Consider the following 26,160-nt stretch of genomic DNA (forward strand, 5'->3'; position numbering starts at 1 on the left):
AATTTAAAAATACTTTAAAAAATACTTCAAGGAGCAGCCTTAACATGAAAATTCCCTTTTATCAGAGGCTTCCAAAATACTAGGTTTTATATAGAGATCTGTCAGTAAGTGTACTTTATCATAAAATACCCAGAAAAGGATGAAGATATTCACTTCATTCCTTCAGAAATTAAGGAACTAGAATTTAAAAATTTTAAATCTCTCTGTGTTATTATTACTTGCAAAGCATCCCTGTTCTCTTCTAAGACAATGCATGACCAATATAAAATGCAGTTATTTCACAATTTAGGAGATGACATCAAGCACCGAGATGTTCTGTAGGGCTACAGAGCTGGTTCCAAGGTCACTTACAATTACTTAGAGGAGTCGCAGCATTGTTTGAGTAAGGGAATAGCTTCCCTAAGTATTATAGTTTCTTTGAAGAAATGACATGCATAATTCTTGTCAGATAAAAAATGAAATGTTACATTATATTCTGTATTTTATAATAATACTGGTGCTCTACACTAGAACTACAAATAAAAGCAGTTGTCCCATCATCAAGAAACATTCACTGACACCAATGGTATGTAAGCTACTAGAGGATATCATAAAGCACTATTTACTAGCAGCAACATTTTTATAGTTAAATTGTATAGAATTATGCCATGGAGAAGAGTGCTAACCTAGCTCATTTTTCTTTGGCTCTGAGACATGCATTCAACACTTACAGTTTTGAACCAGAACAAGAAGTTGGCGGGTGTCTGTATGCTTTCTGATAGAGGGGGCTGTTTTCCTACAGCTGAACCGAGGACAGTGCTTTGCATAAACTGGGTACCAAATATCTGCACAAAGGAGGCACCAGATAAAATTTAAGCAAACTCAATACCTGCCCAAGGCTCCCCCATATTTTTGCTTGAATAGATGGGTACATCTGTTTCTCATTTATGGTCATTGTTATCAGCTTATCAAGAATAGCAGTGACTCTTTGTCGTTTGGCATCATCATTGTGCTTACAAAATCGGACAAGATTTGACAGCCATGGAGTCATGTATTCTAAACAGAGGTGCTTCAATTCAATACCTGGGGGAGAAAATATGCTATTAGCATAGATGGCCAATGAAAAGTAAATAAAAATTATATTAAATAGAGGATTGAAGGGGATAGGGGTAAAAGGTACACTTATGTGTATAACTCCTCCACGAAAAACTTATAAAAAGATATAAAAATAGTATAAAAATTCCTTTATATACTTTATGTAAAACCCCCCACTTTATTATTGTGGTAAATATATGCAGCATAAAATTTACCTAAATCAAGTGTATACATTTTTAAGTGTATACAGTTCAGTGTACACTTATGCAGTAAATGCATTCACATTGTTATACAACCATCATCACCATCCATTGCCAGGATTTTTTCATCTTTCCAAACAGAAATTCTGTACTTGAAATGTTTTTTATGGCTTCATATTATTCTATTACATGGAGATCCAACAATTTAAACAGTCCTTTATTGTTTGTACTTTCAAGTAAAATTTATAAAAATTTAAAATTTGACTCATTTTTAACCCTCAAATCTCATAGAATTTTGACTGGATTGACTTGAATTTGTAATAATCTGGGAAGAATTATCCATTCAGGCCCTAACTGGTTTGATTCAGTGGATAGAGTGTCGACCTGTGAACTGAAGGATCCCAGATTTGATTCCAGGGCATGTGCCTTGGTTGCGGGCATGTCCCCAGTGTGCAGGAGGCAGCTAATCGATATTTCTAACTCTCTGTCCCTCTCCTTTCCTCTCTGTAAAAAATCAATAAAAATATATTTTAAAAAAGAATTATTCATTCAGGAACACAGTATGCCTGTTTACTCAAATATCTTCATATATTAATATTTTCTCAATAAAGCTTTATACTTTTGTTTTGTCTTACACATTTTCTTTTTAGGGTTACATTCCTACATTCATTATTATACAAAAAAATAGTGGCCTGATTTTGATGAACTGTCAAAGCTCTCAATTGTCCAATGCAGAACAATCAAGAAATGTATTTAAATGTAGAAAAACAGGTCTTATGTATTATGGATAAAGGGAAAAATGTAAGCCGAGAGAACAGCAACATATATACTACTGTAGGGAATGAAGATGGACAGATGTGAAGAGATATTAAATCCATGAGATTTATTGAAGCCAAGTCAGGTGTTGACCCTGACCTGTATTATATACACTGCACTCTCCAGAAACTGTACATGAACAATAAAATCACAATTCAAAGTCAAGCTGGAGAGAAAATATTTCCCTAAATCAAGGAGACAATGTAGATGCTTTACTAATTTGGAATAATCTAAGAAGAGAAATGCTGAAGCTAATTAAACTGAAGCATGCTGAGAAAAATACTTTCTGAGGTATCAAAACTCTGCCACCTTGATTTATTGCCAGAATTTTAGTGGATCTGTCAGGGTGGGATGCCAGAAAGTCTCTTTGGAGTTCCTTCAGTTACAGAGAACCACCGGTGAAACATTAGAAGAGGTAGAGGTAAAAACAAAACCAATTACAAACTTCACTGGTAACTCCTGAAATGAAAGGGTTTTCTTTGAATTTTCTTAGAATCGTTGTTAACAAGTTAAAGGAAGCTGTCATTACTTACTAGATTTGCTAAATCCAGAAATACACTCTTCCAAAAATTCTAAGGTGAGGTGTGGCTCATTGGCTGCCAGAGTCTTACTAATGGAGACGATAAAGAGGGTGTTGTTGGCGGGGATACATAAACCTGACGTCTCTAGTAACTGACCCTCGATTTTTAAATTAAAGGTACAGGTTAAGGCACACAGAAGATTATAGGCAGCTGACCTAGGAGAAAACACAAAAGAGGTTGTTTTAAAACTTATTTTTTCTTATAATTCCAAAAATTTTTTTCATAACATAAAAACTTGTGATTTTATTACAAAGCATAATCAACAATTTTTAAATTTTATGATCAAATAGAGTTGTTATGATTCTATAGTAAAACCAGAATACCCCTTGATAACTCAGTAATTTTTTTTTGAAAGAGAGTCTTTTATATTTATTTTTATTTTTAAAATTTTAAATCTTTATTGTTGATGTTTCTCTCTCTCTCCCTCTCCCTTCCTTTCTGAAATCAATAAAAATGTATTAAATAAAAAAAACAACCAAATCTACTGACTCCACAGACCATGCTCTTTTCTTATTTGTGTCCAGATTATTAAGCCTAAACAGAACCAGTTATCTCTGCTCAGATGGCATCTATATTTATTTTAAGATATTTTTCAAGAATTTTGTTAAATGTCACATAGATGGAAAATATGCAACAATGTTATTATTTGAGTTATTGAACACTAAGCCTTCCTTTGCAAACAATGATAATCAAATTTAACTGTGAGGGAGGGACCTTAATACTGATATATGTTGAACATGAGAAAACTTAGTTAGAATTCTCAGAGGAGGGAAACTTAATTTAGGAGTAGACTTAATAAAAAACAAATTTCAGGGAAAACCCCCCAAAACTGCTACGTTGTCTGTTTCGGATGAATGTTTCCTGGACAAAGAACATATAATGGTTTAGTGTGAATCACCCCAGTCGGAATTCCACAGTTCATGTGAATATGCCACAGCTTAATGAGGTCATGCTGGTTAACCAACATAGCATACCTCCCAATTTACAGGATTAGGGTAGAGGCTGCTTTCACAGCTTACTAAGTGGTTCATTTTAAAAAGCAATAAGCCCTGAATAAAGTTGAAGTGAATTTTAAAAAGAACTTACCGTAAACTAGGATCTGAACTGCCTAGATTAAGTAATGCGATATTGAGCAGTGTTCCAGGGACATCTTTTGGCCGGATCTTGGTGTGCTGGGGGATAGAATCTGGCTGCGACAGCTCCCAGCGCGTCCGGATGTGGATGATGGACTGGACAATGGCATCACACTCCTGGTGCATGAAGGTGAGTGGTGTGCCCTGGTTTGCAATGGTTAAGGTAAACTGGTTCTCATCCACCAGGCAGATTTCTTCAATTTCCGAAGCATAATAGATATCATTGAGAAAGACGGACTGCCCCAGGACTTTTGTTCGCTCTGCTGAGGTTACTTGAACAGCAGTAGAACCAACCTGGAAAGTGGTGGTGAAGGGGTGGAGGAAGAAGAATTAAATTCCATTATGCTGAATTGTCAGAGGCCCCAAACCAACCAACCAACCAACCAACCAACCAAAATATTATGTTTGCCATATAACAAAGAGTTATCACCATTACATATTCAAATAATTATTGTAATAAATGCTCTCAAAGAGACTAAAGACACCAGAAAAAATTAGTTTTTAAAAAGAGGTCAAGAATCCTACAGGCAATTACTGATTTTATTCTGAAAGTTCATGTTCCTTATTCTGCAAAAAACATGCCATATTCAGAATTCTTACTAGATAATTTCCACACATTGGAGCCATCTGACTGATATAGAGCAAATTGCCTTCTCTATGACACTGCCCTGCCTCCAACCCAACCTAGAATAGAACTAAGTGTACGCATCTTGTATCATCCGCAGGACTCCACGAGGACAGAAAGCTTAGTTCTCCCTCTGGACTTACATTTGTTACAGTAGCACAGGGACACTTAGGAAGGCCAGCGTACAGTGCGGTTGGTCCAGGAAGGCAGCGAGCTGACCCAGAGCGGCACTTACTTTGATGGAGACCTTGGTGTCCTTGTGAGCCAGCCGGAGCGCGTTGTGGAACACCTTCAGGTCCTCTTCTAACGCCAAGGTGGCGGCGGGGAGCTTCTGCTGCTCCTGCTCGATGTGCTCGGCCAGCTTCCCAGGGCAGTCTATGAAGATGAGCCTTTTGCTGCCTTTGAGGCCTGTCAGCAGCCGCTCGTGGTACTTGGTGTACTCCCTGACCCAGGAGTTACAGTTATAGATGTAAACTGCGGAGACATTGTCATAAGCAAAGCCGGGGAAGACAACAAACCACTTAGAGAGGAAGTCCGTTTTAAAGCGATTGCTCGGCCCAGTATGGGTAAGGTCCACTACAATTTCATATGGCTTTGCATAATATGGCTTTAAAGTCAGCAAGACGTGGTATATTAGCAAATCACCGTTGATTTGACCAGTTTTGAACCTAAGGAAGATGACCAAAAAGAAAAGAAAAGAAAAGAAAAAGATTGTTAACAGAGTTATGAATAGATACATAGATGCTACTAATCTATTTTATTTTTTTTCTGATTAGCTTACTATATAAAAATTACACAAAGTCTAGATCCTTTTATTAATCCTAACCCAAGAATATGTTTGGATGTGTGTTTTTAAAAAATATATATTTTATTGATATTTTACAGAGAGGAAGGAGGAGGGATAGAAAGTTAGAAACATCCATCAGCTGCCTCCTGTACACCCCCCACTGGGGATGTGGCTGCAACCAAAGTACATGTCTTTGACCAGAACTGAACCTGGGACCCTTCAGTCTGCAGGCCGCAGCTCTATCCACTGAGCAAAACCAGTTAGGGCTGGATATGTTTTTATTGACTATCAAAAGAGAGGAAGAGACGGAGGGAGAGGGAGGGAGGGAGGGAGGGAGGGAGGGAGGGAGGGAGGGAGGGAGGGAGGGAGGGAGGGAGGGAGAGAGAGAGAGAGAGAGAGAGAGAGAGAGAACATTGATGTGAGAGAGAAATATCGACTGGTTGCCTCCTGTATATGCCTCAACCAGGGATCAAAGCCACAACCTAGGTGCACGGGATGATGCTCCAACCATCTGAGCCACCTGGCCAGGGCTGGATCCTTTTTCTAAGTCAGTTGTTCTTTAGACATTGAGAAGTAATGCTGAAGTAAAACAGAAGGGACAAATCTCTAATTCAAAAACTTTGAGTAATGACAGTATAACAACAAACTTGTCCATCACAGTTAGTCAAGGAAGAAGGCATGCACATTGGTTAGTGGCCTCCAGGCCCACCAAGCTTCCCAGGCGACCAGTCCGGGTGGGAGTGACCCACCTGGAGCCCTGGAGGGCACTGAATAGCTCTGTGAACCCATCTATCCTATCCTGGCCAGAGAGAATGGTTCAGTCGTGATCATATGACTCAAATTAGGACAACCGGAGCCAAAGAGGCCCAATTCAGACACTGCAATTTAAACTGCTGGAAACTTAGACTTATAAACAAGGGGACACAGAGCCCTGGGAGTTGTTAGCTCATATCTTGAGATCGGAAGAAAAAGCATGCCCAGCCGAAGCCGGTTTGGCTCAGTGGTAGAGCGTCGGTCTGCGGACTGAAAGGTCCCAGGTTCGATTCCAGTCAAGGGCATGGACATTGGTTGCGGGAACATCCCTGGTAGGGGATGTGCAAGAGGCAACTGGTCAATGTTTCTCTCTCATCATCGACGTTTCTAACTCTCTATCTCTCTCCCTTCCTCTCTGTAAAAAATCAATAAAATATATTTTTTTAAAAAAAAAAAAAAAAAAAGAGAAAAGAAAAAGAAAAAGAAAAAGCATGCCTAAAAACTGAAGATACGGAGCAGAGAAATAAAGAAACTGGGGCCCTGGCCTTTTATTTGAGTCCTAGATAAAGCCTCTCCTGGGATCAAATTTATCCCTGGACTCTTCAGTTGTATGAGCCAATAAGTTTCATTTCTTTTTTAAAAAATAAGCCAACCACATTAGGTCATATGTTGCTTATACTAAAAATAGTGCTAAACAATGTGAACAGCCAAGTTCAGGACCGACAGAAAGCCCTGAAGAACACAGTACTAGAATTTCAATCAAAACAACCTATTGAACTTTGGCCCAATGTTCCATCCTTGATGACTCTGGTAGTGCTACTACAACCTAGGCTAAGATGAATATCCTCACCTCAGAGCTTTTAATCTTGTTGGAAGGAAGTAAGATAAATATGGGGCAAGTTATATGATTATGAAATAAAAGAGGCCAGCTAGTGTATCTCAGCGGTTGAGCGTCAATCTATGAACCAGGAGGTCACAGTTGGATTCCTGGTCAGGGCACATGCCAGGGTTTTGGGCTCGATTCCCAGTAGGGGCCCTGCAGAAGGCAGCTGATCGATGATTCTCTCTCATCGCTGATGTTTTCAACTCTCTCCTTCTCCCTTCCTCTCTGAAAACAATAAAAATATATTTCAAAAAACTAAAAACGTTTCAAGATCAAAGAAAAGATATGAGGTACTATATAATCACTTATCAAAGGAACTGCAGAGGGAAACAGTGCTATTACAATAAGTTCAGAAGAGGGAGAGATCAATATAAACTAGGTCGTCAATGAAACTACTTAGAAGACACACCAGCTGACGTGGATGGGGGGAACTTCAAACTCAACAAGAGAAGGGACTGGCAGACCTCATGGAGAGAAGTAAAGAGGAAAAGAGACAGGTAACTAGGAATGTTGAGGCCAACAGTCAGCTAGTTTAGCTGGAATGGAGGATTCACACAGAGCAGTTCTAAGAGATAAAGCTGGAAAAATACATAATAGCTACATTGTGAAGGGACCAAAACTGTTCACCTAAGGGGCTTAGGTTTTCTCCTAACAGCTCAGTATTTCCTCCAAGTGTCACACTAGCATGAGAATCAGCTGCGGTGCCTGATAAAAAATGCAGGTTCCTAGTCCCAGCCCAGACCTACTAGTACATATAAATCTATGTAGTGGGGCCTGGCAGTTTTCACTGCTTTTAAAAAACCCCTCTCATCCAATGTTTATTTGTATGAACATTTCTGAACCATTGCTGTAGGTGTTAAGGAATTACTCAACTCTATTTTTTTAAAGAAAGGCGTGATATGATCAAAGGAAGTAATATATACAAGATATATAACGAAGTCAGGGCTGGTAAAAAAGATATTGTAGTTACTCTAGATATGGCCTAATAAGGATCTAAAATACAGTCATGCGCCACTTAACGATATAGGGAAACGTTCGATTTCATCGTTGTGCAAACATCAGAGTGCACTTACACAAACTTAGAGGTATGGCCTAATACTGTAGTTGCATGAGCTATATTTTTATATGACTGGCAGTGCTGTAGGTCTGTTTACACCAGCATCACCATAAACACGGAGTAATGCGTTGTGCTATGATGTTACCATGGCTACTAGTGGCAATAGAAATTTATCAGCTCCATTATGTATTTTTATGGGATCACCATTGTATATGTGGCCTGTCATTATGTGGCTCAAGACTATACTATGGTGGTCGTAAAAAAGAAACTGATCTAAGAATATAAAGAAAGAATCAACATTGTCTTAGGTCAGATGAGAGCTATAAGAAAGGACTTGAATTAAAAGGTCTTGCTATAGAACAAGCCTCTGAGTTTACAAAGAATGTTGCTATCATAAACAAAAACAAAGAGATCATGAGGGCAGCCACTTATGGGAGGAAAATGAGGTGATGAAAGGAAATTTGAGGGCGAAGGAGAGAAAGAGAAGAGGGAGCAGAAAGAAAAGGAGAGAGAGAGAAAGAGAGAGAGAGAGAGAGAGAGAGAGAGAGAGAGAGAGAGAGAGAGACAGACAGAGACACTGTTGGTGTGCGTGTATATACACTAAACCACACAAAAGCATGTTCTGACCTATATAATCTAAATTTACTACGTACTTTCTCAAATTGTTGCAGTTCCATAATTTGAGATGTGGGTTATGTATATCACTGTTTCTATTATTTGACCAATACCCTAGGTTTCCAAATTCATTTATCAAATCAATCTGTGCATACAAATAAAATTTTTAGAGATGATTTTAATGCTGCAGGGAAAATGCCATTTCATCTTCTTTGGAATGATACTAATATGTCATCCTCAAGCATGCACAGCAGGCATAGACAGTGAGCATAAGATCAAATAGACATAAGAGGAAGGCCCTCCCTGCCCTGGAGGCGGGATCTGCTCCACAAAGCCTCCTGTCATGCCAGTGGCCAACTAGACAAGTTGGAGATTCTGGTGTTTTTTTCCCCTGTGACATGTGCTTTAGTTGCAGCGAAAAGGAAATGTGTCATCATCTGTGGTTTGGTTCGAAAAGTGGAAAGCTAGCGGTGCATGCCCTTTTTTGCTTCAGATTTACTTTAACATTCATACTTCTCCAAGTCTGTTCTGCTTTATATTACTTTCAAGCTGTGCTCAAAGACAAGAAGAGAAGTGGCTTATTAAAATAAGGTTATAATCAGATTCTGGCCAACCATTTTGCAAGGTAGGTAATAAATATGGCTTTTCTTATGCCTTTTACTTATAACTTTGTACAGATTTGTGTTTGAGGAAGTGCTTCAAATAGTACCTAAGACTCTTACTAACAAAGTAGAATCGTAAGTGATGGAAAATGTATGCTTTTTTTTTTTTTTTTTTTTTCCTATTAGGTAAAACTTGTTAGAAATGAGAAAGATTTACTATCACATTAGAGTTTTAAATTAGAACTAGGAAGAATCTGAGTTTAACCTCTACAGTCAATTGGAAAGTTTGGTTATGAAAAAAAGTTTAACAAAAGAAAATTTCTTATTATTAATGCTTAGGCATTACACATGCTATTTGAAAATGACCAGAGAGTAAACACACACACTTTTGACTTAAATTAGGGCTATAGAGACAGTCCTCTATTCTTGGGAACCTGTAAGGATAAGAGAAAGCCTCGTTTTGTTAACGGTTTGTTTATTTGGGGATGACAGCACATCTGGCTGAAGACAATCAACAGCAGGCCCATTATCCATCCCGTGGTAAGCACTGTTAAATGTGTGCGAAGCTAGGATGTGTGTACTACACTGTTAACCAACTAAGGAGACAATAACAACCCACTTTATATTATTTTACCAGCTATGCAGATGGCCAGTCTAGTATAAAAGGATAGAAATTGCTTCCTAACCCAATTTAAAGTATTTCTCTGTGAAAGAATCATAAAGAAGGCAAAGATTTATACCATTCAACTTAAAAATGAAGCTGAACACTATTAGATAGAAGTCAATGCAACATATCTTTCACTGTTTATTAAAGGTCATAATCCAAAAAGTAATCTTAATTCTAGAGCACATAAAAGTTTATTTTCTTCCCTACTATCAATAGGTGATATTATTTCAGAGGCTAATTTCCAGTTAGCATCATTTATTATAAGCTACTTCTTATAAACTATTTCTTATAAAACTGTGAAACTGGCTAGCAGCAGCACCTACGTTGCGTAGGAGTTGGGTCAGAATTGAAGGATTTCAGGTCCCTCCTAGATCTATGGAATCAAAGCTGCATTAAAAAAGGAGAATAATCTAGTTTTGTCCGAGTTCCCTTAAGTGGATGCTAACAATAAAACAGTCTCATAAAAGAAGCTCCAACAAACTGGAATATTATTATAAAAGAGATAGTTCAATAATGGTGGTAAGTCTTTCTGGTTTACCAGTCCCTGAACAGATATACCTGTTCTATTTAAATCATCAGTTCTATGGTGGATACTGAGAATTAGAGCAGTCTTGTCTCCTCTTTGTACTGGCTTCCAGGACAAAGAGCCAAAACTGAAAAGCAACCTATTTATTTATATGCTGAGATGCTTACCATCTGCCTTGACTTCCCACGTTTATCTAAAACCCCAAGATCCCGAGGCTCTATTTTTTTCTATTTTATTGTATATGTTATTTTTTTTTAATTATGTCAAAATATTCACAGAAAAAAATGCTAGGCCTAAATAATATTAAAAAGTCAATAAGTTTTGTTAAGCTTTTGAGATTATTCAGAAGAGTGCCGCCTTTTGCTTATAATGCCAGGTTTTTAGGCTGAGAAGAGTGACATGCCTTTGGCCTGTGCTTTCAGAAAGCCACAGTCAGGGGATACAGAGGTGAAACGAGAGAACCACCACCATAAAACTGCTTTCACAAATCCTGGGGATATATTTCTAAGGACCAGCTTTACTCTAAGCTCAAGATAAATACCCAAGAAGGAAAAACAAAACAAACAAACAAAAAACCCACCCCAAACTCCTGTTTGCAGTCCATTTTCTTTTGGTTGCTACCACATTTCCCCTTTCCTGACCAGGGAAAAAAAGCTACTTGCATTTTATTTTCATGCATGAAGCAAAATGCCAAGGCCACATTTCTCCTTTACTATAAAGACTGATGACACATTTGTTAGAAGGTGGGGAGTTTCTGCAAAAAAGGATCCTTAAATGGGGAGGAATCAAAAAAGCAGAAGTATATGACTCAAAGCTGAAGTCTAGCATGCTTAAGAGGGAGAAAATATAAAACCATGGTATTCACTTAAAAGGAGAACAGAAATTAAAATTGTTTCTTTATATACAGCCTAATAGGAAAAAAAATATTGGTTGAGAATGAATTGCAAATGTTAGGCATGAGTTTGCAGCTTACTTGTAACATATCAGCTGCCTATCTTTTAATACAATTACCAAAATCAGAAACTGTAACTCTTTTACAAATTCTCAAATTATATTTCTATCCCCAACAGGTTACCCGCATTATCACGGACATGAAGCACACAGGTCATTACCTGTATCTTGCCTTTCTGATGACAACAGTTTTTTCTTTGTCTCCTGGGACAAGAACAAACTATACCCATCTGGGGGCTAACAACACTACTGTCTGGGATCCCGATATTCAAAACAAGACAGGCAGAAATCAAAATGAAAACAGTAACATAAACTCCACCATTCCTAAAGTAGATAAAAGGAGCAATTCTACAAACATGCCTGAAATGGCAGCATCTTCCACCCCTAAGTCTGAACTGGATCTTTATACACCTTCGGTTGCTAGGAGCAGCGCTCCGACATTACAGAGCACTGAAAACACAAGCAAAAGCCACAGTGAAATTTTCAAAAAAGAAGTCTGTGAGGAAAACAACAACAAAATGGCTATGCTGATTTGCTTAATTATAATTGCAGTGCTTTTTCTTATCTGCACCCTTCTATTTCTATCCACTGTGATTCTGGCAAACAAAGTCTCCTATCTCAGACGTTCAAAACAAGCAGGCAAGCGCCAGCCTCGAAGCAATGGCGATTTTCTGGCAAGCAGTGGTCTATGGCCTGCTGAATCAGACACTTGGAATAGAGCAAAACAGCTCACAGGGCCCAATCTAATGATGCAATCTGCTGGAGTGCTCACAGCTACCAGGGGGAAAAAAGATGAAGAAGGAACTGGAAAACTCACTAACTAACAGATGCTTTAGTGAAGAAAAATGCAAAGTAGCAATGGGAAACATCAGGAAGTAAAAATGAATTGTTTGATATTTAATGTCAACATGTTGGTCTGACGGTCTAAATTTTAAACTGCAGACCTTGCAATTTAGAATTAAGCAGGTGAGAAAGGGAGAAGTATGCCTGCTTACTTAATTACTTAAACTGTGTATTTTTGTCCTGACACTGAATATTTAAAAAAACAATTAATAAAACAACCAAAAATGTAAGGATGATTTTAAAGAAAAATTGAAGAAACTAAAAGAAGTAGAAATTGACAAATATTTCTTGTTCAGCAACAATAGTTAGATGATCTTTGAATATAAGTAAACTTTGAATAGTTTTATTGTGTCCTTACAGGCAAATATGCTTCAACATCTAACAGAATTCAAATTCCTAACTATATAGTTTAATGGTACCTTCTTTGCTGAGTGTGACAAAATCCATACCAGCTCTTAAATCAACACAGCTAATTTTATGCTAGATGTTTTCATCTTTATATATGACACAAATAGAATGTTTTTCTACTATAAATATTTAACTAAAACTTTAAATTTTGTATAATAAATTAAGACTTTGTTAGAATAAAACTGACTGTATATTTGCTTTCACTTTACTATCTGAGAGAACACATGTAAAACACAATTGAAACAGATGAGATTATGGCCACAATAGAAAACTCCCTATAAATAAATGGAAAGCATACTTTACCATTTAAGTGTAACATACCTCTATCCACACTAATAAAAGAGAAATATTCAAATTGACTATACCTCCACAATACCCATAAGCCAATCAGATGTGAATATGCAAAGTAACCCAACAAATACGGCAGGTTAATTTGCATATGCAGGGTGAAGCGGGCCGTGAAGCAGCCAGGACCCCTGCTATGAGGAGGAGGATGGGGGCAGAGGGAGCTACAGGAGCGGTGCTTGGGCTGAGAATGAAGACTTGCAAGCTCCCAGGCAGCCAGGAGCGAAGCCAGGGGGAAAAAAGCCTATTCTTGTACGAATCTTTGTACAACAGGCCTCTAGTTCTACAAATATTGTTCTTTGAATTATTTGTAGCAAATAACCAAAAGTTGATTTATTTTTTTCAACTTCAAGGACACCAAGTGGCCTAATGACCAATTTCATTTTTTTACTATCAATGGGATATGAGGAAAGAAAAGGTGTGTGTGTATGTTTGTGTGTCTTTGTTAATTTGGATAATAGGCTTCTTAAGGTAAATATTTAGCCTTTAAAAATGCTTTTATTGCCTTTTTTAGAGAGGAAGGGAAGGGAGAAACATCAATGTGAGAAACACGGATCAGTTTTCTCCTGTACACACCCTGACCAGAGACCAAATCCAAAATGGGCTTCTGCCCTGACTGGAAATCAAACTGGCAACCTTTTGTTGCACAGGACGATGCTCAATCAGTTGAGCCTCACTGGCCAGGGCATGCTTAACATTTTAAGAAGCTGCATTCAAGTAAAATAATGACTTGCATTTAAGTAAAAACTTCTATCTTCAATTAAGCATATTACAAAAGTTGGTTTGAGAGATTTCCCAACTATCTACTACACTTGATACATGGCATACTAATTAAATACCAGGCCACATTTTACAAATCATATTCCTTATTGATCACTTATTTGGGGCAATATGCTAGCCATTAAGGAAAATATTTTACATATTTTGTATAACCACAATCTTACTCTCCCTTCTAGGTTGACAATTCTCATGCTGGTTGTGTATCAGAATCACTTGGGAGTTTAAAAAATTCACCACTGCCTATTCCCACCCTCTTCTTATGATTTAATTAGAGCTTCAGGCATTGGTAATTTCTACATAACTCCCTAGGTAATACTGCTCTTGGTCAAATTCACTTCTTACAAGTTCCATGGTGCCAACGATCTAGGTTATATCTTAAAATGTGAGGGGGAAATAGAACATCAATTTTATTATCAATGTATTACCATTTGTCAAAAAGTTCATTCCCTAAATAATAAATCATATCTGTATTATTCCCGATGACTCTAAATGTCAACAAAAAGTCCAAAGGAAAGCAAGAGAATACCCATGCCAAACATGGTGACAGGAAGGAGGCTGAATTTTCAGGGGTAAAAGGGACCAGATTGAAATGAAACTGGGCAGAGCTCTGGTTTTGTACAAATTGAAAATTTGAGATTGTATACTGGAATACATAGTGATAACACAAAGCACTCCTTAAATCAAGTATCATATATAAATACTTGCAGGAAATTAAAATAATTTAATATCTTTTTAAAAATAAGAAATTAGCTAGGCAACCAATATTCAATATACAGGTCAAACACTTTCTCACAGTACAAGAAAGCTTCTACTGCAGAATTATTTAAAATTCATTACTCCTATCTTGGCTATTAAACTTGTAACCTCAGAATGATACCATCCAATGATAGCTTATGAACATACAGAAGTAGCTCCTTTCCAAACTTGGCAATGTTTAAAAATGCAAAGTTAAGCTATGTTTTGAGTACAAATCTTTTAAGTTGTTTTTGAACAAAGAGACTTTTGTTTCCTATCCCTGGGTATTATGATCCACACACTTTAGGGATTTTAAAATAGTGAATCAAAAGTTTATAGCATTTTGATTATATTCTGCTTCATGGTAGGACCCCTCAAAATTTTTTTTGTACAATGTAATAAGTCCTTTGCAGTTGAGAATGGGGTCTTAATAATCTGTGTTCCTTTGCAGTGACCAGGGGAAAGCAGGGCATGGTTTAACATTTACTGTCTGTTTCTACTGTAACACGTGCTATGTTAGATACTTTACGTTTATGTAATCCCATAATAAATGTAGAAACTAGAAATTATGATCTCCACTTTTCAGATGAGGAAACAGGCTAGAAGGTGATATTGCCAAAGAAATTTTTATTGAGACTGACTCATACCTTTTTCTATATATTTGCTCAGTTAACTTACTTAAAAACTGATTCTGAAATTATTTTTCCATGGAGAAGTACCTACTTTGTAGATAATCAAAGTGTTGTGGACTTGAACTCAAATATCATTTAATTGCTCTGACTGGTTTTGTTCTGTGGTTAGAGCATTGGCCCTGGAACCGAAGGGCTGGGGGTTTGATTCCTAGTCAAGGGCATGTACTTGGGTTGCAGGTTTGCTTCCCAGGCTCTGGTCAGGGTGCCTGCAGGAAGCAACCAATCGATGTGTCTCATATTGATGTCTGTCTCTCTCTCTCTCTCTGTCTCTCTCTCTCTCTCTCTCTCTCTCTCTCTCCCCTCCTCCCACCCCCCCAGTCTCTAAATATTTCTCCAAAAAATAATTTTGGGTGAGGATTTAAAAAAATCATTTAATAAAGTATTTGGTCAAAAAAATTGGATTATACTTTTACCTGGACTTTGCCTAAATTATGTATGAAGAAATAACATTAACATTTACTGCTACCTACTGCAAGACATTTGTACATGCTATGTTATCTTATTTAATCCCCACAACAACTCAGGAAGAGAAATGGTCCTCCAGAGGAGGAAGTGGTGATTCAGAAGTGCAGTCACTTGCCTAAGGTCACACAAGTAAACTGAATTCATCATTCACATCTTACGAAAGAAATCTCACTGTGGGTGATAACCCAACTGGCAGTTTTTCCTTAGAACATACAATTGGCTCCCAAAGCTCCATTCTAAATATTTAAATTATAGAATCACATTACTAGAGAGCCTCCAGTGTTTACTTACAAACATTAATTAATAGCACTCATGTAGCTACAAATCATGTAGCTCCAAAATGGGTTTTAAAATAAGTTCTGTTAAAGTAGTATATTTCTTAGTCATTTTGTGGCTTATTGCACTTCCGGAACCAACTATGATAAACTTCCTTTTTTTCTACAGAAACCATTTCAGTTTGCTAGAGGACCATTTTTAATCTAAAAGGAACCACCTCTTTTGCTTTCTTAGCCAAATCACCAAAATGTCCAGTTAGAACAAGAATTCAGCATCCTGCAAAAGAAGTTATCAGCTGAGGTAAGAAAATTTTCACACAGGCTATTTGGTTTGATCTTTGTTTTATTTAAGTGTTATTTTTAAAACTAAAATGACAGGAGTGTTTTAAACGTAACCTCTGCTAGTCTAAAGATGTCTGTAATAGGTTTTGTGATTTTGTTGTGTGGAATTAAGAAATATTGAGTGTAGAGCTTGCCTTTAAGAAAAAAATTCACCTAGGTTTGCATAATGTAAAATTTCACCTAGGTTTTGCTAATCTTAGTTCCAAAGATAAAGGAAATAAACTACAGCCCAGGCAGATAAACCTAACGGCTAGAAATAAAACTAGAATCCATGGATTATGACTGAATTTACAACCGCAAGATACCAGTTAAAAATTCTGATTTATTTTCTATAAAATTTTCCTGTACATAATGTAACTCATAGATTTAAATTATTTTTATTTTTTAATCCCTTTTAGTTTCCATAGCCACCTTCACTTAATTTATAAAGAAGCCAATGGAATATAGATGAGGTACCTGTTTATCATTACGATATATGCTTTATTTTTTTATTTTTTATGCTTTATTTTTTATACAAATAGAATTTATATTTAAGAATTATAACATGAAAATATTATATTAAAAATTGTGACATGAAAATATTTTAAAAATTCACTAAGACAAAACTGTTATAAAATGTATCATCTACATATTATCACATTACCTGTGACATTAATAAGCAGTGTAAAACAGATAGAGAAAAAACACCCACAGAGTGAACAATAGAAAATTGCTAATATGAATAAAAAATGCCTACTCTATGTGTAAACTGAGAAATTAAAGTGAATATCCTAAAAAATAAAAATTTCAAAGATTTTACATAGACTTACACTATCATGGAATAATAAATACATAGTCGAAGATATCTTATATTAGCATTTCATAAATACTTAATGGCTCACACTTATAGAGGTCCACTTTGGATTCCTTCTAAGTAACTATTAAAAAAGTTAGAAAATAAAAATTCTAATCTTTTTTTTAGACAAAAGTTGTCCTTATATTTTTAAAGGGTCAGTCCTAAATTTAGAGTTCAATAGTACTTGTGTTTTTCAACTAATTCCAATAAAATCCTATTTAGAAGGAATTTATAAATTCTGAATAAGTTTAAATGCTAAATATAAACCTGGTCCTTTTCAATGTCTAATTTTTAAAAATCATGTCAAATATGACACCTTATAAAAGTAAACATTCAAAACTCCCATATCTAATTTTAGTAGCTCTTTTCCTCCGTAAGTTACTTACATACCTGTTCCCAGAGAGCTCACATCTAATTTCTTCATAAAGCAGGTTTCATAATTTTACTATGAAAAGCAGTACAGCATATATAGTGATATGTCATAGAAGGAAAGGGCTCTGATAGAAGACTGATATGGTTTTTGTATTAGTGCCACTACTTAGAGCTGTGACACTTCGGCAAATTACCCAACTTCTCTGCTTTCTCAGTATCTTTATCTGGAAGATAACACTACATTGCTCAGTAAAACAACAAAGTGCCTAGCATACTATTATTGTTAAAAGATGGTCATCAATACTTCCTATCATAATGCAAGGTTAATTTCCCTTTCTGCTCTTCCTCAAGATATAGATTTGTTGTTTTATTCCTATTATGGTTTCATAACTTCACTAGTTGAAGTTACACTACTAATAGTTTTAAACTATTTTATATATATTGTTAACTTATTATCAAAGTAACCAAAACTCAGATACTATTTTTTTAAATATATATTTTTATTGATTTTGTACAGAAAGGAAGGGAGAGAGATAGAGTTAGAAACATCGATGAGAGAGAGTCATCGATCAGCTGCCTCTTGCACACCCCCTACTGGGGATATGCCCGCATCCAAGGTACATGCCCTTAACCGGAATCGAACCTGGGACCCCTCAGTCTCCAAGCCGACACTCTATCCATTGAGCCAAACTGGTTTCGGCAAGATACTATTTTTGATACTGTTCACTTACACTTGCCTTTCTGTCTAGGTCCTAGGATATGCTCGTCAAATCTGATTCCCTTGATAAGCCAATGACATATTTCTTACATGTCCAATTTAACAGAATTAATTGTAAATGCTGGACCCTTTATATACTTATGTATTATACGTTTTAGTGTATGTCTAATATATGGGGACTCCTGCTTTTCTGGAAGTGTATTTTAAAATGCTTAGTTAAGCCTTATCTCTGAGTTAGAAAAAAGCCAGTTTCTTCACAATTATACCCACTATTTCTTTTTTAAAGTCCTGTTCACTCTTTTCTGAACTATTCTAAATTGTGTAGAATTCTATACAGATTCAAGCATCCTGACATAGCACACTCTAGGAGGATAGACAACTAATTGAAGCAGGGGAAGTAGAATTTGGTTTTAATATTATCATGGAATAATAAATGTCAGTTTTAATCTATATATATATAAAAGCCCATATCTCTATATATTTAACCTATATATATTTAACCTATATATTTAATATATACAATACATATACATATACATATACATATACATATACATATACATACATACATATATATATATATATATATATATATATATATATATATATATATATATATATATGTAAGCAACTGGCCGACAAGCAGATGTTCGACTGGTAGGTATGATGCACACTGACCACCAGGGAGCAGTTGCTAAATGCAGGAGTGAAAACTACAGGCATGGAAACACTGTATAGACTGATGAATCTCAGAGGGAAAGGGAGAGGGAGGAGGGCAGGAAAGAGATTAAAAAAGACCTTATATGCATACTAGAGGCCCAGTGCACAGATTCGGGCACTGGTGGAGTGCCTTGGTCTGGCCTGTGCCCTCTTGTAATCCAGGACCCCTTGGGAGATGCTGGAGAGCCGGTTTTGGCCTGATCCTCAGAGGCCAGGCCAAGGGACCTCACTAATGCACTAATCCATGCACCAGGTTTCTAGTCCTATCTAATAAAGAGGGAATATACTAATTGACCCTCACACCATCACAAAGATAGCAGCGCCTACAGCCAATGAGGAAATAGATTAATTGACCACCCCACCCTCAAAGATGGCGGCACACAAAGCCAATAAGGAGGGACTATGCTAGTTGATTGCTCCCCCTCAAAGGTGGCGACACCCACAGCCAATGAGGGAATATGCTAATTGACTGTCCCACCCTCAAAGATAGCAACACCCACAGCCAATGAGGAGGGAATATGCTAATTGACTGCCATGCCCTCAAAGATGGCAGCGCTCAGTCCCCTCAGTCCTACTAGGGCGGCAGGCGAGCGGCAAGGCCAGGCCCAGCCCTAGGTGGGCCCAGCTGCTCCATGCACCTGCCTCTTGAGTCCCCCATTCCCCTTAGCCCCCTAGCCCCCCAGGGCTGGCCCGAGGCACAGGGAAGCCTCAGATGGCAGCTGCCCAGCCGCCCAGGGCTGCTTGAGGCTCAGGTAATCAGGACAGGCTGAGGCTTGCACTGCTGGCAGTGGCAGCAGCAGAGGCATGATGGGGCGTTACCTTCCCCTGGTTGCCGGGCGGCCTCCTGCCCATGAGGGCTCCCAGACTGTGAGAGGGGGCAGGCTGTGCTGATGGATCCTCCCCCCCGCCTCCCCAGTACATGAATTTTCATGCACCAGGCCTCTAGTATTATCATAAGGCTTAAATGATAAATAAAAAATATCATATACCGAAGGTCCTATGATCTTCCTACTGACAAATTAGGCTATGAACCTATCAAAACTGATCTTACAAACTAAACTGTGTTTATAATTATTGTTTGGGCTCTTTCCTTTCCTAATGCACCCTTTTTTTTAACTAATAGAAAAGAGGAACAATGTGGGTTTAAAAAAAAATTTAAGCAAAGTGACAAAAGAGAACATTTTTGACTGAAGATAATTCATGGCCTGTATTTCTGTTGCTTCAGATGGCATTTTTTCAACACTAAATGGAAACTTTGAAGAATAACATCTGTTGATGAAGCCTTTTCTTGGCAGGTGGGTGGAAATCTGTAAGAATAGCGGCTAGGAAATGATAACCATCTAGAGGTGGTTCAAAAACCCATATTTATGACAAAAATTTCTTATTTTTTGATGGTTAAACCTTTAGTGCCTCGTCTGTGTGGCTCAGTGGTTGAGTGTCAATCCAGGAACTGAGAGATTGCGGGTTGAGGCACATTTGGGGTTGCAGGCTCAGTCTCCACAAGGGGCCGTGCAGGAGGCAGCCAATCAATGATGATTCTCTTTCATTGATATTTCTATCTCTGTATCCTGCCCCCTTACTTTCTCTCTAAAAATCAATAAAAACATATTTTTTAAAATTTGTTTTTAAAAAGCCTTTAGTAAAATAGATAAAATGCAGAATTTATTAACTTGGACCTCACTTTTTTTGCTTACATTCTGTTATAAGTATAAATAAATAGTGAAAAAGTTAAATGGAAGGAAGCCAACTTTACTGGGCTCCTAAAATACATGGCAACCTCTTATAAAAGAATCAAAATATAAAAACAATGCAGTTTATGGTAGTAGAGAAAGAGCATATTTTTTGAAATCAGATGATGAGTACAAATTGCCAGTCTGCCACCATTAATTGGGCAAATTGCTTAACACATTTGAATTTGTTTCTTTATCTATAAATCAAGGACTTTTCTATCTTCTACATCAGTGTTTTCCAAACTCCTCTCATGATGAGAATCACCTGGTGGAGTTGTTAAACTACAGATTCCTGAATCCCAACTAAGAAGTGCTAAACATATGTAAAATTGTATACTTAACTTAGTGCTCTGTTTAAGTACACAATTTTACCTATATGTTCCCAAAAAATCTAGTTTAGCACTTCTTAGTTGGGATTCAGGAATCTGTAGTTTAACAACTCCACCAGGTGATTCTCATCATGAGAGGAGTTTGGGAAACACTGTTCTACATAGTTAAAGGTTAAATGAAATAAAGTATGTAAAATACTTAAGATAGTATAGCACATAGTATGTTCTAGATACTTAAGTATTTTTCTTTGTTTCTTTCTGCCTTCTTCAAGGTTCTTTATAATCTTATTTGAGGGAGTGAGGATAATAAAAAGAAAAAGTGAAAAGATAATAAAAATAAACATGATTATTTAAGAAATTAGAAGTTTAAGTGAAATAAATACATGAAGACTTATTTAAGGAACCATAAAGACAACAGGAACTAAGGAGGTTCAGGGAATGACTAATTTCTCTGGGCTGTGGTCAGTCACAGAGAACTTGGTTTCAGAAGGGGAATTTAAACTGAGGTCTAGATGAGGACAGGTTCAGATAGGCAGTCAGAAGGGGGAATGGGCTGGGTTTGAAAAAAGAACACACTCTAAGCAGGTAAAAACGCATAATTAACAGTGTCTGTTTAGGAAACAAAGTGTGTCTTCAGAAAGTACGTCAGATGGGAAAGAGGTGCAGTCAGAGGCTGTATGAGAAGCTTCAGTTAAGAGATATGAGTCGGGACTGCTTAAGCTCAGGCCAGAAGGAAGAAAACTCAGTAGAGAATTTTATGTTGACAGCAATGGGGAATCACAAGCAAGGGAGAAGTAACCTGGCCATATGTGCTTTTAAGATTAATTCATCAGCAGTGAGCAGGAGAATTTAAAGAAGAAATATTTTTAAATTTAGGCTGGAAGTATTAGAGAGAAAATAAAGACTATACAGGAAAAAAAATAAAATTTTTCTATGAAAATAGGATAATTTATCATCATTGTGTACCAAGTAATAGGAGTAAGCAATGAAAACTACTCAAATACAATGAAATCTATTTATTTGCAAAAGTTGAGGGAGCTCCTCTTCTCCTTTTATTGTACCTTGTACAGAACATCAAATCCCTCTCAGATTGGCCTACGAATCACAGAAAAACCATAGTTTCTAATCTAACACACTGGGATCTAACACACTGAGACTCCCCACCTCCCACACGTTAAAAAAAAATAACTGAATAGTTACCACTGTGATTAATGAGTGTGAAACAAGAATATTACACACAGAACATAGTCTTACTAGAACTCCTCCCTTTAGGGATAAGACAATTGAGAACAGGACAGATTAAGTGGCCAATTCTCATGGTTGGATAGGAAGTTAGATGACAGAAGAAGAACTGGAACTTAACTTTTCAAATTTAAGCATCTGCACATCTTACAAACAGCCCTAGCTGCCAAATGTATACATGCAAATGTACACATGCCCTCTTTCCCCATGCCGGGATGCTGTTCCCCCAGATGTAACATTTTATTTGCTTAGTTACATATCTTTCAAGATTCAGTTCAAGTTTTACTTCTCTGAGAAACCTTCCCTAAAGCCTTTCCAGGCTAGATCGGTTCCTCTGTGTCTCTCCTGCATACTGTTAGGAGAAAACTCATAAAATTATTGTAATTAATTATTACTTGTTCATTTTTACAATTAAAATCATTCCCCCACCCTACCTTCTAAACCTAGAAGAGGGCCTGACAAAAAGATGATATTTATCAATAAATGAATGAAAGCAACAGCAGGACTCCTTTACCAACTGTGTAAAACTGACTCATCCAGATTCAAAGCTCATATTAGGATTTTGAGCCATGGACTCTGAGCTGAATCCTTTAAAAATATGAGGTCTTAACATAAAATTTATAGTGCTAAACACTGATAATGTTGCAAAGATTACTCATAAAATAGACTCTGTGCATAAGAATCGCACACAGGTATCACCATTAAAAAGAGAGAAGTTGGGAGAGCCAGTTTTGAGATGAAGAGGTATTCTATTGTAAACGTTGAATTTGCTGATACTGGGATGTATACATGGAAATGTCCATCAACAAGTCATACAAATGGTACTGGAATTAAGGAGATTTGGGCTGGATGTGCATGTTTGGGAGTTTTGGCATAAAGGACAGTGCTGAAATCTTACAGACTCAGGATCAAAGAAAAGTAGTATATAACATGAGGACTGACTATCAGGTACCAATATTTAGGAGACGAGAGAAAAACAGGAGCTAGTCAGATTAATACAAAAGGAAGATTATTATACAGAGCTTTTTGAATAGTAGTGAAGGAATAGTCAGTTAAGAAAAATATGGGCTGAAACCGGTTTGGCTCAATGGATAGAGCGTCGGCCTGCAGACTGAAAGGTCCCGGGTTCGATTCCAGTCAAGGGCATACACCTTGGCTGCAGGCACATCCCCAGTGGGGGGAGGGGGGGTGTAGGAGGCAGCTAGTGGGTGTTTCTCTCTCATCGATGTTTCTAACTCTCTATCCCTCTCCCTTCCTCTCTGTGTAAAATCAATAAAATATATTTAAAAAAAAGAAAAGAAAAGAAAAAGAAAAATATGGTCAAGAGAAGGGGGAAAGAGAAAGAAAGAAAAGATCTTTGGATAAAATAATAGATGGTTTCTGGTATCCTTCAAGGCAGCAGGATCAATGTATTTCAAATCACAGAGAAAAGGTAGGGAGCACCTGGCACCGGCATTCAGAGCCCATGTATTTGAGAAGTTTGTGAAATGAAGGGTTGTAATGCAATGAAGCAGGCCCACGTCCAGACCTTATGAAACAATTAAGAGAAAGCACTGCTAGTAAGATCCAAATGTTATATGGTAAGTTAGAGCATATTCAAGAGTTGTTTGCACTAGCCATTAGTGTATCAAGTCTAAGATAGGAATAATAAATACTTATCAGGAACCTACCTACTTTATGCCAGACTTCAAATGAGACCTAACTGTCTGTCTTTTTTCTTTTCATTATAAAACTAGTGATAAAAAGGAAACATTCTGAAATGGATCCCAAATACTTCATCTTAATTTTGTTTTGTGGATACCTGAGCAATGCATTTTCCTCAGAGACAAATGCAAATGCAACAGAGTCGCAACCACAGCCTACTTTATTTAGATCATCGATGCCACATGTCTTGGCTAATTCTCAAAACACAACAGAGAACCCTTTGGGTCAATCAACACAACGCAAAGACATTTCTTCTGGACAATCAACTGCCGAGGTTGCTGCTGGACAACCAGCAGCACATACTTCTGCTGGACAACCACTTACCTATAACATCACCAGACAACCAACACCAACGGCCAACACCACCTCCCAACAAACAGCACAACCTGTGTTCACCCCCGGCAGACAGCTAGCAACACCCGCCCATACTTCTATCAGGCAACCGCCACCATTGGTCTATGGATCCACTCAACGACCAACGTCTGTTCACACCTCTGCTAGAAAACCAGTACCACCGACTATTCAAAATGTATCCATACAACCAACACCAGCTGCCGAAACTTCACCTAGGATTACACCAGGATTCATCCCAGAAGATACTGGTGCCACACAAATACCACATAAAAGCAATTCTAATTCAATAGCTGCCATAATAGTTGGTGTAATTCTGATTTCAATGTTGGTAGCTATTATCATGATTGTACTATGCAAATGCTTGAGAAAACCAGTTTTAAATGACCAAAACTGGGCAGGCAGATCTCCATTTGCTGATGGTGAAACCCCTGATATATGTTTGGATAATATCAGAGAAAATGAAGTATCCACAAAACGTACATCAATTATTTCACTTATGGCCTGGAAGCCAGGCAAAAGCACACCTGTAACAGATGACTTAGAAATTAAGTTGTTTGAATCAAGTGAAAACATTGATGATTCCAACACCCTCAAAACAGAGAAAATAAAAGATCAAGGAAATGGTACATCTGAGGAAAGTGCTGGTGGATCAACAATTGGCACTGCCGTTTCTTCTTCAGATGATGCAGATCTGCCGCCTCCTCCTCCCCTTCTTGATTTGGAAGGACAGGAGAGTAACACATCTGACAAACCCACAGTGACAACTGCATCTCCTCTTCCAAATGACTCCACCAATCTCCCACCACCTCTGGACTGTCTCAGTCAAGTCTGTGAAGATCATAATTCTGAGTACCAACAGTCACTTCCGCCTCCCCTTGACTCACCTAACTTGCCCCTGCCACCAGATTTGATGAAAACTCTGGAAGATTCCAACAATGAGATTCAGTGTCAGGAGCTATCTATTCTTCCTAACTCTGAGCAAGATCTCAATGAATCCCTGCCACCCCCACCTGCAGAACTGTTATAAATATCACAGCCTATTAGCTAATTTTTCATCCTTTTCAAAGGACTCTCTCTTTTGTTTTTCTTCATGTGACGAAAGATATTAAACGGCAACTGATAGCCAATTTTGATTTTTATTCAGTAACTAGTACTTGAAATATGCTCAAAGCCCATGTGCATAGGTAAAACTTACTATATATGTATAAACAGTGATCTATTGACTGGCTATAGCCTCTAACTTTAATGTATACTTTACATATGTGGATGGGATATGTGTCAATAACTTAACCCTACGTATACTTGTTATCACCTAATAGTCCCCCCCCCCCCCCCCACCCCGTGAAAAGCTGTGTATCAAGTTACCTTGAATAAATAAAATTTTATTTTTCCATTTCAAAGTTTGAGGTGGAGGAAAGGAAAAATTAAATACATACTCCAAGTTTTAAACAAAATACCAAATTTTAAATTAATACCTCTAGTATTAAAATAAATATTCTAAGTTCATGGGCAAGAGTGATTAAAATGTATGTTTAAAAATGGAGAAATTTTCTTTCTCTACTTCTCATTGAAAATAGTAAAGCAAACACACTAAAACATCAAAATTGGGGGTTGGGGACATTTACTCTGGAAAAAAAATGGGCATGCACCATAAAATGTAGACATTTTCTTGTCTTATTGGGGGAGCACAAATTTTGAAACCAGCCTCTTTATATGCCTGAAGAACTCAAACAAAATGAAATCTTACAAAGAAGACAAAAACACTTCTATGGCTTCATTTCAAATTTAGATGATTTTCCCAAGAAAAACAGATTGTACTGATATACAGATGATTCTCAACTTCCAGTAAATTCATACTTGACATTTAAGCACCATACATTTAAACTCTTTAACCACCTTTCTTGTGCAGAATTTCTTCTCTTATCCATTACCAGATGAGTAATAAATCTGAGTTATCAGAGTAGGAATGAACTCCATCTTTGTCAAAGGTCGAGTGTGTTC

The 26,160-nt window shown here is 37.3% G+C and overlaps 3 protein-coding genes across 17 annotated transcripts in view; 2 read left to right on the forward strand and 1 right to left on the reverse strand.

Moving 5' to 3' along the window:
* Positions 1 to 26,160, reverse strand: part of NF1 (neurofibromin 1) — a 217,158-nt gene that overhangs the window by 29,408 nt on the left and 161,590 nt on the right. For all 12 annotated transcript variants that reach the window (XM_036454406.2, XM_036454405.2, XM_036454404.2 and 9 more), the window contains 4 exons: positions 4,665 to 5,097; positions 3,758 to 4,098; positions 2,624 to 2,826; positions 869 to 1,062 (listed from right to left, as the gene is read on the reverse strand). In XM_036454406.2, coding sequence (XP_036310299.1) covers positions 869 to 1,062; positions 2,624 to 2,826; positions 3,758 to 4,098; positions 4,665 to 5,097 — 1,171 coding nt within the window. The remainder of the gene's footprint in view (positions 1 to 868; positions 1,063 to 2,623; positions 2,827 to 3,757; positions 4,099 to 4,664; positions 5,098 to 26,160) is intronic.
* Positions 8,896 to 12,206, forward strand: EVI2A (ecotropic viral integration site 2A). Of its 3 annotated transcripts, none has more exons than XM_036454415.2 (3): positions 8,896 to 9,149; positions 9,597 to 9,666; positions 11,390 to 12,206. In XM_036454415.2, the coding sequence occupies exon 3, from the start codon at positions 11,411 to 11,413 to the stop codon at positions 12,092 to 12,094; it is 684 nt and encodes a 227-aa protein (XP_036310308.1). In that variant the 5' UTR covers positions 8,896 to 9,149; positions 9,597 to 9,666; positions 11,390 to 11,410; the 3' UTR covers positions 12,095 to 12,206. The 3 variants fall into 3 exon arrangements, with proteins under 3 accessions (XP_036310308.1, XP_036310307.1, XP_036310305.1); XM_036454414.2 differs by having other exon boundaries at positions 9,619 to 9,666; XM_036454412.2 differs by lacking the exon at positions 9,597 to 9,666 and having other exon boundaries at positions 8,898 to 9,149.
* On the forward strand, positions 15,878 to 25,565 carry EVI2B (ecotropic viral integration site 2B). 2 transcript variants are annotated; one of them, XM_045587383.1, is made up of 3 exons: positions 15,878 to 16,114; positions 20,026 to 20,095; positions 23,838 to 25,565. In XM_045587383.1, exon 3 carries the CDS (start codon positions 23,861 to 23,863, stop codon positions 25,184 to 25,186), a length of 1,326 nt encoding a protein of 441 aa, XP_045443339.1. In that variant the 5' UTR covers positions 15,878 to 16,114; positions 20,026 to 20,095; positions 23,838 to 23,860; the 3' UTR covers positions 25,187 to 25,565. The 2 variants fall into 2 exon arrangements, with proteins under 2 accessions (XP_045443339.1, XP_036310303.1); XM_036454410.2 differs by lacking the exon at positions 20,026 to 20,095 and having other exon boundaries at positions 15,882 to 16,114; positions 23,838 to 25,564.

Source organism: Pipistrellus kuhlii, unplaced genomic scaffold (assembly GCF_014108245.1).
Source record: "Pipistrellus kuhlii isolate mPipKuh1 unplaced genomic scaffold, mPipKuh1.p scaffold_m20_p_28, whole genome shotgun sequence".
NCBI lineage: Eukaryota > Metazoa > Chordata > Mammalia > Chiroptera > Vespertilionidae > Pipistrellus > Pipistrellus kuhlii.

Excerpts from the sequence above, each read along its gene's own strand:
- EVI2A (XM_036454415.2), top strand. The coding sequence starts at position 11,411 with ATGAAGCACACAGGTCATTACCTGTATCTTGCCTTTCTGATGACAACA.
- EVI2B (XM_045587383.1), top strand. The coding sequence starts at position 23,861 with ATGGATCCCAAATACTTCATCTTAATTTTGTTTTGTGGATACCTGAGC.